This window comes from Crotalus tigris, unplaced genomic scaffold (genome assembly GCF_016545835.1).
Source record: "Crotalus tigris isolate CLP2741 ecotype Arizona unplaced genomic scaffold, ASM1654583v1 scf7180000019218.882973, whole genome shotgun sequence".
Lineage (NCBI taxonomy): Eukaryota > Metazoa > Chordata > Lepidosauria > Squamata > Viperidae > Crotalus > Crotalus tigris.
In genome coordinates, this window is record NW_024097440.1 from 44,534 (window position 1) to 58,894 (window position 14,361).

Consider the following 14,361-nt stretch of genomic DNA (forward strand, 5'->3'; position numbering starts at 1 on the left):
ATTTGAGGGGAACTGCCCACCCCTGGGGAAAGGGCCAGGTCTTAATTGCTCTCAAAAGGCTAAAAGGCTGGAGGCCTGCTAATTTCCAGGGGAGGGGAGATTATTCCATATCATATTTTGAATGCTGCAAAATATAAACAAACAAATAAATAAATTGGGGGCCTCATCCAGCAATATACAGGGGGGGCACAATGACGAAGGCTGTAAGTCAAGGTTTCTCAAACTTTGGCAACTTTTAAGATGCACAGACCTCAATTCCCAGGATTCCCTAGCCAGCATGGATGGCTGGGGAATTCTGGGAATTGAAGTCCACGCCTCTTAAAGTTGACAAGGTTGAAAAACACTGCTCTACACAAATGGTATGCCCACCCCCACCCTCTATCCCCAAAGCAAATTTCTGATCAGTCTTTTCCCAAGCCGACAAATTTCCGCTTCTCTGCCCAAAGCCATTTTTTATTTTATTTTTTTTGCACTGGAAAAAATGATTCTTTACCTCTTGTACAACAAAGGATCCGTAATAAAGTATTTCCCTCTTGGTGGATACATTGTAGATGAAAGGAAAACAGCAGAAAGAGATTAAGTGCTCTTCTTCTGGGATATTCTGCATAATGCAAGGAAAGGTTTCCATCTTTTGAAACAAAAGAATAATTATCTCATGAAACCTTCTTCCCAACTGCCTTTGTCCCTTTGCCTTCCAACCTGCATCAATATACTTTTTTTTTTCTCTTTTCTGGTAAGAAAAGAACAGTATGAAATACCATATATTCCGGCGTATAAGATGACTTCCGCAAGCGTTAAAATTGGCGCCGAAGTCGGGGGTCGTCTTATACGCCGAGTCTCTTATACGCTGGAAATACTGGTAGTTTCCGGTGCATAAGACGACGTTCTAGGCATGCGACTCGGCGCCAAAGACGGGGATCATCTTATATGCTGGGTTGCCTTATACGCCAGCACGCTCAATGTGGAATTTGTCATGGTTCCAACAGATGAAACTATTCAAAGAACTTGAGGCATTGTTTACCTTAAAAAACCTTTATGGGAGTATGGGAGTAGCATAGCTTCCGCACTAAGAAGATCGTTGAACTCAAAAACTGGATTCCCCTCCCCTGAGCACATAGTATCCAAGCACAACTCCCTCTTTCAATTAACAGTCATAAATCACATTGTCCAATTAGTTTGAAATGCAGGCTTTCCCTCCTGTTCTGCTACTGCCAATTCTTATCATCTCTTATTTCACACACTAGTACAATATTGTTATGTCTAACTCCCATCACATTCCGCCTCCTCCCCCAGCATCATCTAATTCTAAGTGTAAAGCATAAGAAAGAAAAAGGCTGCATCTTCATATGTTGTCAAAGCAAGAACATCCAACGTTAACAGCGTTGACAGAATTCAACTGTTTTCCAATTTGCCTCAAAAATAAAAACAACGAACCATCTCTCTAAAAACAAATTTTTATGCTTGGGCACAATTAGATAGCTGCTATAAAGGAAAAAAATCACAATAGAACTGTTCACAATGCCACAGCAAAGACAGTCCATTTCACTTCTTAGGCAAGGTTATATGTCAGATACGCAGAGAAAAGTCCTACTCATGCATTAAGGCAGTGTTTCTCAACCTTGACAATTTTAAGGCATGTGGACTTCAACTCCCAGAATTCCACAGCCAGCATTGTTGCAACAGTTCTGATCAATGCAAAACCTAAAAACAGTAGGAGCCAGGCTAGACTGTTCAAAAGAGAGGGGCAAGTAATTGCTTAGATAGGATGGGAAGAAGAAAGATACATAAGAAGTTTTGAAACTGTTTTCTTGCTCTTGAAACTCAGGAAATAATAACTTATTTGTAGTTCTTGAATTTCTTGTTAATTTTCTTAAGTGATTCTAGTTCAACCTGTAAGGTGAAAGGTAGCAACTGGACTGTACACACAATAGCACTTTATTAAACCACATCTTTTGACACCATTCTTAGCTTTGTCATGAAATAATCACAGCTTCTTGCAAAGAGAGAATTGCTTAACACAACTCTCCCAGAAGGAAAGCTTTCAGACATACAGTTACATATCCATTGGCTTACACATGAAATGAGTCAGAAACCTAGTACAAATAAGAAATGTGTAATTCCTGTTTTAGTTCAGGCAAATTATGGGATTAGGAGCTGCATGGAACCCATCTAAAAGTGTCTTGGAAAAGAGGTTTAAACATTAATATTTAAGAATACCATTTTTGTTCAATGAAATGTTCTTCTCATAAAATGCATTAGATTCCTTAAATTGATAATTGTTCTATGCACTGTCTTGCGCAAACCCACTGACATTTTATAAGTACTTGCTTACTCTCAGATTTCAAGTCAATCCTAAAATAAGAAAGTTCTCAGTGTACTGCTTCTCAGTACGCTGAACAGATTAAAATTAATTTAGTTTGTACAATTTGCTAATCCCCAGGCTAGTTTACAAACCACGATGCCAGGGTTCCTCTAACATGAAGTGTTAGTACCACTGTATAATACCTTGCTAAGACTACACTTAGAATATTGCATCAATAAGGATTCCCTCTCTACTTCCCTTATTAGGAATTAGATGTAACTTGAGATATACATGAATGATTTTGTTATTGGACTATTGATTACTCTATCACCATGCTGCTTCCTAAGCACCTGGATGTAAAAAGTTGAAAAATTAATAAAATTTGTTCAAAGACTATTGCATCCAGTTTTGGTTGCCATGATATGAAAAAGATGTTGAGGCTCTAAAAAGAGTGCAGAGAAGAGCAACAAAGACGATTAGGGGACTGGAGATTAAAACATAGGAAGAACGGTTGGAGGAATTGGGTATACCTAGTCTTGTGAAAAGGAACAAGGATGACATAATAGCAATGTTCAATACCTGAGGGCCTGCCACAAAAAAAGAGGGGGGGGGTCAACCTATTCTCCAAAGCTCCTGAAGGCAGAACAAGAAACAATGGATGGAAACTATCGGTAATCAAGGAAAGAACCAACCAAGAAATAAGGAGAAATTTCCTGACAGTTAAAACAATTAGTCAGTGGAATGGCTTGCTTCCAGAAGTTGCTCCAATACCAGAGGTTTTAAGAAGAGATTGGACAGCCATTTGTCTGAAATGGTATAGGATTTTCTGCCTGGACAGGGGTTTGGCCTAGAAGTCCTCCAAGATCCTTTCCAATTCTACTATTCTATTCTAAACCAAAGCACATTATGGACTAGTGTGATGTTTTAACCAAAGTTTCTTGCCCAAAGAAACTGAGGTGAAATGTTGAATAAAGCAAGAATATATTCCAATTAGTATATGCAAGGACATTTCACCTCTGCCCAAGCTTCATGAGCTATAATACTTTCATTCTACAGAAGGCCAAGAGGCCATGTAAAATGATACTTACCTGGAACTTCCATCTCCAAAAATCTTCTTCTATTTTGATTTTTTGAGGAATTTCATCTATGCAGAAGGCACTTGTTTGCAGTCGGCACATAGCCTTCATGTTGATCTTGAAGGAAAATATTTATAGGTCAAAGCCATGGATTTTATATCAAGAGGCAGGGCCAACTCTCCATGATCACTTTTGAGTGACCGGACATACCTTATACAGCCTTTTAAGCACTTTGAGAGGATGAATCCATGACTTTACTTGGGGAGAAAGGTTGTAATAAGGCAACCTTGCTGACACCCATGTCTTCAACATTTGAACTATTTGTTCTAAAAATGAACCTGGCAACAAGGACCAATACTTTTCTGAAAGAAAGACATTTTCAAGTCATTAAAAATATAGGCAGAATCAATTGTATACTAAGTGAGCCAAACTGATGAAAATCTTTGACGAGGCTACAGAAGAAATGAGCAATATTTTGATGAGTAGAAAGCGAATCTTAATTGTAGTCTAGATTCCAAGGTTAATGTGTATAGGTGAACAACAATAAAGAAACTACTCTGAAGTAACCTCTTGTATTCAGGTAGTCCAGCACTCAGAGCCCTCTCTGTGGGCACACGCACTGTCACCTCAGTCCTAGGTCTTCAGCTGGGTTTTATAAAACCTTTTCGCTTTAGGCCTCCACCACCATGTACAAAAAAAAAAGGTTCAATCAAGCAATCAATTTCAATTTCTTGCAGAAAAAAAAAGATCTTGCAAAGTTGGAATTGATTGACCTTTTTAGTCCCACCCAGTCTGCCGTTATCAACCGTTGCCACGCCCACCCAATGGGCCACACCCAGCCAATGGACCACACCCAGCCAATGGCCACACCCACCGGGCACCCGACCATGCATTAATGGGTTTTGGGTTGCAGTTTGGGCACTCAGTCTCTAAAAGGTTTGCCATCACTGAGGTAGTCCTTGACTTACAGTTCACTCAGTGTCCGTTCAAAGTTTCAATGGCACTGAAAAAAAAAGGGACCTAGGACCATTTTTCAGCTTACCACCACTGCAGCATCCTCATGGTCACGTGATCAAACTTGGGACCCTTGGCAACTGACTCATATTTATGACGGTTGCAGTGTCCCGGAATCATGGGATCACCTTTTGCGACCTTCTGACAGGCAAAGTCAATGGGGAGAAGCCAGAGTCAGTTAACAACCGTGTTACTAATTTAACAACACCTGCAGGGATTCACTTAACAACTGTGGCAAGAAAGGTCATAAAATGGGGCAAAACTCAATTAACAAATGTCTCACTTTACAACAGAAATCGGGGGCTCCGTTGTGGTCATACGTTGAGGGCTATCTATAGCTCTTGGTTTCTTTGGCCTGACATTAACCTTGCCAGACTAAAGTACTTGTCTGCACAATTATTAGATATTCCCAGTGAACTGCCAGGATGGGTTCACCTCCTCTCTTTTTCGGCCTACCAAAGATTCTAAGCTATGTTGTCTCTTTGCTCCCTGGAAAGAGCCCCTCTCTCATGCAACTCCGGGCTACATTCCTTGTGACTAACTTGCAGCTTAGCTATTTGAGACTTTATTTTTTTTAATTAATTTTCTAATACTACATTTGCATATTTGAAAAGCAACGTGGCAGCTGAGTATAATACTTCCATTACATTTAAATATCATCAATACAAATCTCAAAGTATTACCACAACTAATTGCCCCTCTTTCCCCCTTACTATATACTGTCTCATATTCAAACCAACGTCATTCTTATTCTGTCAATCAAACAGAAAATAACTTTCTAGCATTCACCAATAATCTTCAGTTTATACATATCTTAATTAATTTAACATTCCATCTTTTAGACAGTCAATGACCTAATACAGTGATGGCGAACCTTTTAGAGATTGAGTGCCCAAACTACAGTGATGGCGAACCTTTTAGAGATTGAGTGCCCAAACTGCAACCCAAAACCCACTTATGCATCGTCGAGTGCCAGGTGGGTGTGGCCCATTGGGTGGGTGTGGCTGCAGTGGTAATGGCAAATGGGGTGGGACTAAAACGTTCAATCAATCAATTTCAACTTTGCAAGATCTTTTTTTTTCCTACAAGAAGTTGAAATTGACTGATTGAACCTTTTTTTTTTTTTGTGCACATGGCAGCGGAGGCCTAAACTGAAAAGGTTTTATAAAACTCAGCTGAAGGCCTAGGACTGGGGCAACAGTGCGCATGCCCACAGAGAGGGCTCTGAGTGCTGCCTCTGGCACCCATGCCATAGGTTCGCCACCACTGACCTAATACATTTTTCTTAATTTTAATTTTCCATTAATATTTTAAATTTAACATTTAATCTTTTTCATTTCCAAATTTTAAACGACCCCAATTTCTATCACGGGTCCCCCACAGTCTATAGTTTCAGATACATCTCTGATCTATACATGATTCTCACCATCTGCATCAACCAATTAATAATACGAAGCAATACTCTTATTTAGTAATTCTCCAGTATCTTAGAATCTCAAATTTAATAGCCAAGATTTCTTTTATTTCCACACTTAGTATTTCCTCTTTTTTTCTCTTTATGTCTCCTATCTCATATTTGAGACTAATAATTTTTTAACCTATTAGCATTTATACCACAAACCAATATACAGATTTAATTATTAGTATTTTACTTCTAACTTAACCAAATGACTAACTTGCACCTAAGCTATTTGAGGCTTTATATATATATTGTAGGTCACATTTTAGGTTTTCTGCAATTTTTTTGATGTCCTCAAGGGCTTGGTTTTGAAAACCACTGAAAACTTGGCTTTGTTCCCTGGTCTAGGAGTACAGTGGCTGTTGATCTCTTTTTTGTCTTTTCCTTCTGGGGAGTTTTTTGAGGTGCTGACTTTCTCATTTCAGATATTCTGGAGGTCCTCATTTTCTTTCTTGCTTTTTTTTATAATGGAAGTCACACCAAGTTGGTTTGCTTCAAAATTTAATGAAACAAACAAAGAAAGAAACATTTAAAGTTTGTCCCATAGAGAATACACTAGTTTTCTGTTATCCTGGAGGGCAAGATCAGAACTAATAAGATGAATCTACAGGGAAGCATTACAGTCAGAGCCATCAAACAATGAATACATTGCCTTATAAAGAGATAGATTCCCCTTCACTGGAGGAGTTCAAACATAGACTGGATAGCTACCTTGGATTAAATAATCTCTGTGATATCTTCTATGTTTATGGCTCTATTGCTTTTGCTGAGAAAATGTAGAATTCTTTTGAGCTGAGAGACTGAGGAATGTAATATATGAACGGGGGCACACAAGATGTGGGAAAAGAGAAAAGAAGAATTGTTCCAAACTCACCTAGAATTTTGGAAGAGCACTTGCTCAGACCTGTGACAGCTTCTGCAAACTGAAAAGGTAGTGATGGTATCATGTGTGCTCCAAGAGCAACACAGCACTCAGGCACCAGAAGAAAAACAGCAAGAGCTTCTTGATGAGAAGAACTCCGGGGAAGAGCAGGAACAAGGTGGTCCAATAGAGAATAACTGATCTGTTTAAAAACAGTAGATATAGCTGGCTACAGATCTGTCTAGTTTCAGAAGAAAAGCAGATATGAAAAGAGGAAAGATGCATCAGTTGCCCTGCCCACTCCTTTATTTCAGCTTTTACAGTCCATTATGGTGTAGCACCAGGTTGCATCAGACATTACTTTGCCAGGACTGAACCTGTCTAAGTGATAGGAGTATCAAGGATGCAGATGTAGAGGTGATTCAACAGTATTATGTATCTGGGGGTGCAGACAATTAACAATCTGAATTGGTCTCTCCACATGTCATCTTTAGCGAAGCGTGCAAACCAACGTCTCCATTTCCTGCCTCGGATGAGGAGAGCATATCTTTCTCCTTCTGTCCTGGCCACTTTTCACAGAGGCACGTTTTAACAAACTGCATCACTGGTTTGGTGGTAGCAGTGCCTCAGATAGAAGGTCCATACAGAGAGTGGTAAGGACAGCTGAGAAGATTATAGGAAGCTCGCTTCCCATTATTCAGGACATTGCTTGTAAGTGCTATGTGCTTAGAGCTCGAAGCATTGTTAGAGACCCCCATACATTCACTTTATGGTCTGTTTTTGTTGCTCCCCTCTGGAGGAGGTTTCAAAGTATTTCCAGCAGGACTACCAGATTCTGTAACAGCTTTGTTCCCTATGCCATCCGTCTGGTAAACTTGCAAGATTTGTTTTTCTCACCATGTACATGTATACATCCAAACTAGACTGTGTTGTTTCTCTGTATCATAGAATATATGTGGATATGTGGGTATATGCAATTTTTTTAGTCATATTTATGTAGTGTATGTTGGAGATGGTGACCTTTTGAGAGCTGTATGCAACGAAATTTCATTTTAATGTATGCTGATTAATGTACATTTGAAGTGACAATAAAGTTATTCTAAATCTAAGATAAGATAGTGAAAGGGCTTGCCAAGAGACACCATTGTCCCATGATGTTGAGGTTGCATTGATCAGGTAGCAAGCCTTCTTTATGTAGCTCCCATGCTTTAGATATTTCTACTCATAAAGCTTCATACAGTCACTTTCTGCTTGGCTTTTCATAACTTTATTCTGCTGTGTTTTTAATCTTAGTTGGGTTGTGGCATCTGTTGGGGTAGGGCAGGGGTAGGCCATCTGGGCTCTTTTATGACTCGTGGACTTCAACTCCCAGAATTCCTGAACCAGCGTGTTTGTACTCAATGATAATCACAGTTCTGGGAAAAGTTTCAAAAAGAGTATAATCCTCACTTCTTTTTCAGAAGATAAGGTTTCTGAAAATGATAATTCTCTGTAATATCTGAAATGTACTAGTTTCAACAATAGGACTTCTCAAACGTACCCCTATTCGGCACGCTACAGATAGTTCTTGACATACAACTGTAATGGAGCTATAATGGCTGGGGAATTCTGGGAACTGAAGTCCACAAGTCTTAAAGTTCCAAGGTTGGATACCTTGCACTAGACCAGGGGTAGGCAACCTTAGCTCTTTTATGACTCGTGGACTTCAACTCCCAGAATTCCTGAGCCAGCATGGCTCAGCATGGAAACCTCTCCCTTTCCCCTCAGCATGGCTGGCTTAGGAATTCTGGGAGTTGAAGTCCATGAGTCATAAAAGAGCAAAGGTGGCTTACCCCTGGGGTAGGGGAAAGTGGACCAGCTTTTTCTTAATGTTGTTTTTGCTCTGCTGCACTCTATTTTGACATGGGCTATGGAAGGAATGGAATACATCAGGATGATAGGGCATCTGTGTATAAAATCAGAGTTCCAATTTTTTCCCCAGTTCTCTTTCCATTAGACCCAGAAGGAAAGTTTCTGGTTTAATCTTTGTGCTCACTTTAAGAATTTTCTGCATTAAAATATGAATCCTACTCCAATATTTCTTTGCCTTATTACATGTCCACCATAAATGATCTGCAGCAAATTCTTACAGAAGTTGCATTCCAACAGGAGATAATGATTATCTGAAGGCAGGAGTGGGAAGCCAGGTGCTCTCCTTGTGCTCTAGATTAGAATTTTGTTTTTTCTTAAATCCTCTACTAGCTGTTAGGACAACCTTCACATAACTGGAAGTACCATTTAGGGAATCGGGATTATATACTAATCCATCTATGGATTCTCTCATCTGATCACAGAACAATCAACAGACTGTCCAATAAGGAATAATCCCTATACTGAAAGAAAAATATTTTTTTCTTTACCTGCCAAGCAATCCAATCTCTCACAGTAAGTTCCTTCAAAACTTCTCTTGTTTCTTGCAGATCCACTGGGATATAATAGTCCATAGACACAGCAGATCTAGGAGGAAAAATGGAATGTCCATTTTCTGTGGAACATCCAAAGCTCAATCACATGTGTCTTAATGCTATCATTCAGAAATTTTACACAGTGACCACCTACATTATACTTCCCAGCTTTTGGGCTTCACATCTTTCAAAGAGAAAATTGACTTATCAGGATTTAAGGCTCTTCTTCATATAAATCACTGGGAATATGCTTACTTACCAACTTATAGCATAAAGTAGACCCAGATAAAAACTGAAATAAGGACCTCTATGGAGATTCTCAGGCATCCAGATTATGGTTCTCCCAAAGGTGCTTTTTCATAGGGCAACTAGATTTTCTTGGTTTTTTTGAAGACGTTTTGCTTCTCATCCAAGAAGCTTCCCCACCATCCAGTCAGAGCTGAAGAAGCTTCTTGGATGGGAAGTGAAATGTCTTCAAGAAAAACAAGAAAGACCAGTTGCCTCATGAAAAAAGCACCTTTGAAATAAGGACATGGGTGGGAAGGACAAATAATGTACAGTATTTTATTTCCTTTTATATAGTTTTCAGTTTTTTGAGCTTAACAAGTCTGAGGATGACTTGCAATTTGTCTTCCAACTATCTGGCAAGATTATGGGTTATCCAAGCAGTGGCAAAGTGGAAATGCTTTAATAATCTCAAGAGCCCAGGGCCTTCATTTTTAAAAGTAATGGGACATTTTGTAGGCATAATGATTTGAAGAATTTGGAATGGATTTACATCGAAATCTTAATTCAGTCACAGCTTGTTAATTGGATTATTAACTACTCTGCAACCCAATTGACCTTGAAAAGTGGCTGGGAAGTTACAATTGGTCCGGAAACATTGTCCTGATCAGATAGAAGAAAGGGGGCAGATAAATGCAATAAACAAACAATTTCTTCAGATATTAAAATCACCTGGGTTACACTAGTGCAGCAGTCCCCAACCTTTGTGACTTGGTGACCCAGCTGGGGGGGTGAGAGGAACCAGCCCACATGAGCGGCAGGCCAGCGCACACATGTGTGCAGCTCGACTTACACACATGCCTGCCATCTGGGTCGCTTGTGTGAGTTGAGATGGGCATGCACATCGCACCAGCCCACCACTCATAGGGCCTAGTTGCAAATAGACCACAGCCCGGCAGTAGGCCATGGACCAGAGGTTGGGGATCCCAGCACTAGTGAGTCAGGACTTGGAATTCTCTCCCGAGAATCCAACAGCACTGCTGCATACAATGCATGCTACTCACCTTGTTTTTAAGAAGCTTGCTGTTAAGCAAGGAGGTGAGGAAAAAATTTCTTTTATCTCCCTACCAAAAAGATAAAAAGAAAAGCAATTAATAAAACAATGGCATACCAACTCAGCTTTATACTTGCATGGAAATAATTCCCACTGTGTCTAGCATGACTTAAATCACTTCCTTTAGTTTATAGTCTGAATAAAATGTGAATCAAAAAATATAAATAAGAATTCATCAACTTCCACATAAATCTTGACAAAGTTTACTTTCCACATATGTCAGGGTACAAATCTCGGATCCTATGCTTCTTTTCTTCTCTTTGGATATAAAATTTAGGGACAATTATTATACCAGAAATAGTCAATTATGTCATATTGTGGCACTGAATGAAATATGATTGACAGGGAGCAAAATTGTAGGATATCACGCCTTCCAGATGTTGCTGAACTATAACCTCAAACTGCTCTTGATATGGCCAGTGATGAGAAATGCTAGAAACTTAAGATTCAACAATATCTGGAGCGCTACAAGTTCCCTGTAAAAAGAATGACTTTTTATGTATATTCAGAAATAACATTGGTCTTTGTTTGGAAAACTTGCACAGTGCATAATTGCTCTCATTAATATTTGTTCAAGTTCCATAAACTTGATCTTATTCTTCACTGATCAGCTATCTGCTGGTCGGGTGGAAATAGACATAACTTTCTTTACTTATAATAGGACCAGAATGTTGACCCATCTATCTGCTGGAGAACAGTTTTCAAGTTCAAAGATAAGAACAGGATGGAACATAATATTTTAGAGTATTTATATGCCATTCATTCTCTTAATGGCTCAAGAGTGCTGTAATGATATGTGGGAATGTGAGACAGGAAGAAGAGTCACAATCTAGACCAATGGTCCCAAGCCATTCCCAGCTTAGCAGCCCGGCCTGGTGTGGGTATGGGACGTGTGAGTGGCAGGCGCACGTGAAGCTCCATTCACACAAATGGAGCTTTGCATGCAAGCATAAGTGCCCTCTACTCACGGGAGTGGAGCTTTGCGCCCGTGTGCGAGCTTGCCCACTGCTTGCACAAGTGAAGCTTCACACACGAATGTTTGCCCATTTCTCCAATGGTCTGGTTTCCAACAGGTAGTGGGCTGCGGCCCAGGGTTGGGGACTCCTGATATAGATGACAGCTGAGCTTGCAGAAGGAATGGAGGCATGGCAAACAGAATAGCACAGTTGGAAGGAATCTTCTTGCTCAAGCAGGAAACCTTGCAAGAAACAAGTAGGGACCCTCCCTAGTTTTGAGAGTCTAAAAGTGAGGGGGAGAGCTATGCCCTTTTGACTTGCAAAATTTTGCTTAATGTAACTTTACAATAGGGATACTCCTCGGTGTACTTCTTGCCTGACTACCACAAAGGGCTGATAAGTGCTTACAAAAATACAATTTTCCCATCAGAAACAGGCAATACAAGTAGCAACCTTTTAGCATCCTGCTGTGCTTCGCTTCCTATTTCTGCTGACTTCCATTTCTCAATCAGTCCTCTGTCCAGCTGGCTGATCCTAGGCAAAACCTCCAAAGAGGTGGTTGCATTAGCACATGCAGAAGCCTTAATAAAGAGAAACCCAAGTGAAAAAAAATGTGGTTGCTATCTCATGTAACTGATGCTTCATAATATAAACCTTTGAGATGGCTGAGATCCATGGTCAATTCTCATTCATGTTCCTGTAGAACAGCGTTTCTCAACCTTGACAATTTTAAGGCATGTGGACTTCAACTCCCAGAATTCCACAGCCAGCATTTTAAGGCATGTGGACTGCATCATAGTTCATGTCACAACAGGCTTGGTGATCCCAAATGATGATCTATTCAATGAATTATGCTTAAAAAGACTTAAACTGATGTGTTTACTCAACCATTATTCCAGAGGGCACAGAAAAGAAAGATTGAAAGTATTTAAGTATCTAAATTTGGGTCCAAGACAGGATCAAACTTCAGGATTTTAGTTATTTTCCTATTATTAACATATAGTGTCTTTACAACATCTTCTATTTGAAGTGCTACAAAGCCTACTATTAATTTAGCATGCTGATGGTTTATAATGACACTGAAGTCTAGATAGTTTACAAAAGAAATAAAAAGATTACCTGAAATATATTGACAAAGTTGACATATGCTCCAGCAAAAATTTGAACTCCCAACAATTCTACAATGATAAGTGTATTATTATAGTTTGTTGCACAGATGTTATTATTATTGTATTAAGTACAATATTTCTGTAATTTCTTCTCCTTTCTTTCTCTTGGGATTTATAGTCTGGAGGTGCTTCTGAAATTTCCAGAAGAAATTCACCTGCATCTTGTAATTGTTTTATCCCTCAAATTTCTTTTTCTTCATTAAACTTTCTAACATAACATGCAGAAGTTCTCTTGTTCTCCACTAATAGAGATATATTTTATTTTCATGATAAACAGAAGGAGAATATTGTGCTCACCCCAATCATACATTAAGTTTAATTTTGCAACCAAAATGTTGTGCATATTAAGAGGTTAGAATTTCAGAATTTACTGTATTAAAAACTCCTTTATTTTGCTTTCACTGGTCAATGAATTACAAATCTATATAATTCTCTATTTCTACCCTCCTGCCAGCTGATTAAAATGTGAGATTTCTAAAATTACTACATCCTTTTTCTCTACCAGTATAAATGCACATTCATCTGTATTCTTCCCAATTCTTGTCGCCTGGAGATGGCAGAATATCCTGTTCTGAACTTCAAAAGCTGTCAGATAATCAACCCCCAAAATTATGATATTTGCTCTCTCAGAAATCAGAAAAACAGTCTCCTAATTCCCACATTTAAAAATTAACTCAGACCATGATAATATTGGGCTCCAGAAAGCAGTCAATCCTGGTTGGCATCTTAAGATCTCCCCTCCACCTTTCAACTTCAATTTATTTTTTTTGTTTCTATTTGACTCCTTTTACTGATGCACGGCATTTTTAAACGCTATGTTTTTATGCTTTTAACTGTACATCACCTAGAGGGACTCTGTAAATGAAATAGACATTATCTAAATCTGACAAATCAAATCAAATAAAAATTAAGGTCTTGATTTAGAACAAAGTATAACCAGTTTTGAGTCCATCTTCAGCCATGGAAGCACATTGGATGATTTATGTCTAGTCATTAAATCTCAACCCAACCCACTTCACAAAGTTTCGGGATGATCTTGATGATAAAAAACCCCCCAGAGTTGTGGGTATACCACGTTGGACTTTTAGAGTATAGCACAACACAAAAATCTAAAAGGATTTAACCCAAAAGAACTTCCATAAATGTTTAATCAGAATGTGAAAAAGATCAGCAAACACTGAATAAAACAGATTCAAATCAAATCTGATTTTTAGGTCTCACTTTTTAAAGAGAATTAACCATCTGTTTTCAAAGGCATGGTTTGTCTTAAATGTGCTTAGATATGGCTATATGTTGCCCCCCCCCCACATTATTGTATTAACATTATTTTGGATTCTGGATTTGAAAAGATACCATTAGAGCCCAGAAAAGCACTGATGTCGATACACTTTCTTTCTTCCTGTTTCCTATCCGATCCCAGACTTTCTGTGTCCTGCAGGAAACCACGTCCAAAAGACCACAACTGCCCAGAAGCAGAAAAACAAAGGGTGTGATAGCTGCAGAAAAACCAAAACACTGTCAGCTTCCCATATGAACAACTCTGCTCTGTATCTGTTTTGGATGGTTATGATTTAGAATATCCACCTTAATAAAAGTTCACTAAATATGCCTCAGATGTATAGTCCTCTTGTCATCTAAAGTTCCTGGTAAACCAACAGCCTCCAAAATGTTAGAAGTGCTCAATGCACTTTAAACAGATTTTGTTTTTACCTAAGCTATATCAATTTCCCTCAAAAACAC

At 39.0% G+C, this 14,361-nt stretch overlaps 1 protein-coding gene across 4 annotated transcripts in view; it reads right to left on the reverse strand.

The window, feature by feature from the left end:
- Nucleotides 1-14,361, reverse strand: part of LOC120316051 (probable E3 ubiquitin-protein ligase HERC6) — a 38,852-nt gene that overhangs the window by 12,692 nt on the left and 11,799 nt on the right. For all 4 annotated transcript variants that reach the window (XR_005558851.1, XM_039361203.1, XM_039361204.1 and 1 more), the window contains 9 exons: nucleotides 13,975-14,117; nucleotides 12,572-12,630; nucleotides 11,906-12,033; nucleotides 10,447-10,506; nucleotides 9,113-9,209; nucleotides 6,726-6,915; nucleotides 3,589-3,740; nucleotides 3,391-3,495; nucleotides 494-628 (listed from right to left, as the gene is read on the reverse strand). Coding sequence is in view for 3 of the 4 variants with exons in the window: in XM_039361203.1 (XP_039217137.1) it covers nucleotides 494-628; nucleotides 3,391-3,495; nucleotides 3,589-3,740; nucleotides 6,726-6,915; nucleotides 9,113-9,209; nucleotides 10,447-10,506; nucleotides 11,906-12,033; nucleotides 12,572-12,630; nucleotides 13,975-14,117 (1,069 nt within the window). In the remaining variant the exon portion in view is untranslated. The remainder of the gene's footprint in view (nucleotides 1-493; nucleotides 629-3,390; nucleotides 3,496-3,588; nucleotides 3,741-6,725; nucleotides 6,916-9,112; nucleotides 9,210-10,446; nucleotides 10,507-11,905; nucleotides 12,034-12,571; nucleotides 12,631-13,974; nucleotides 14,118-14,361) is intronic.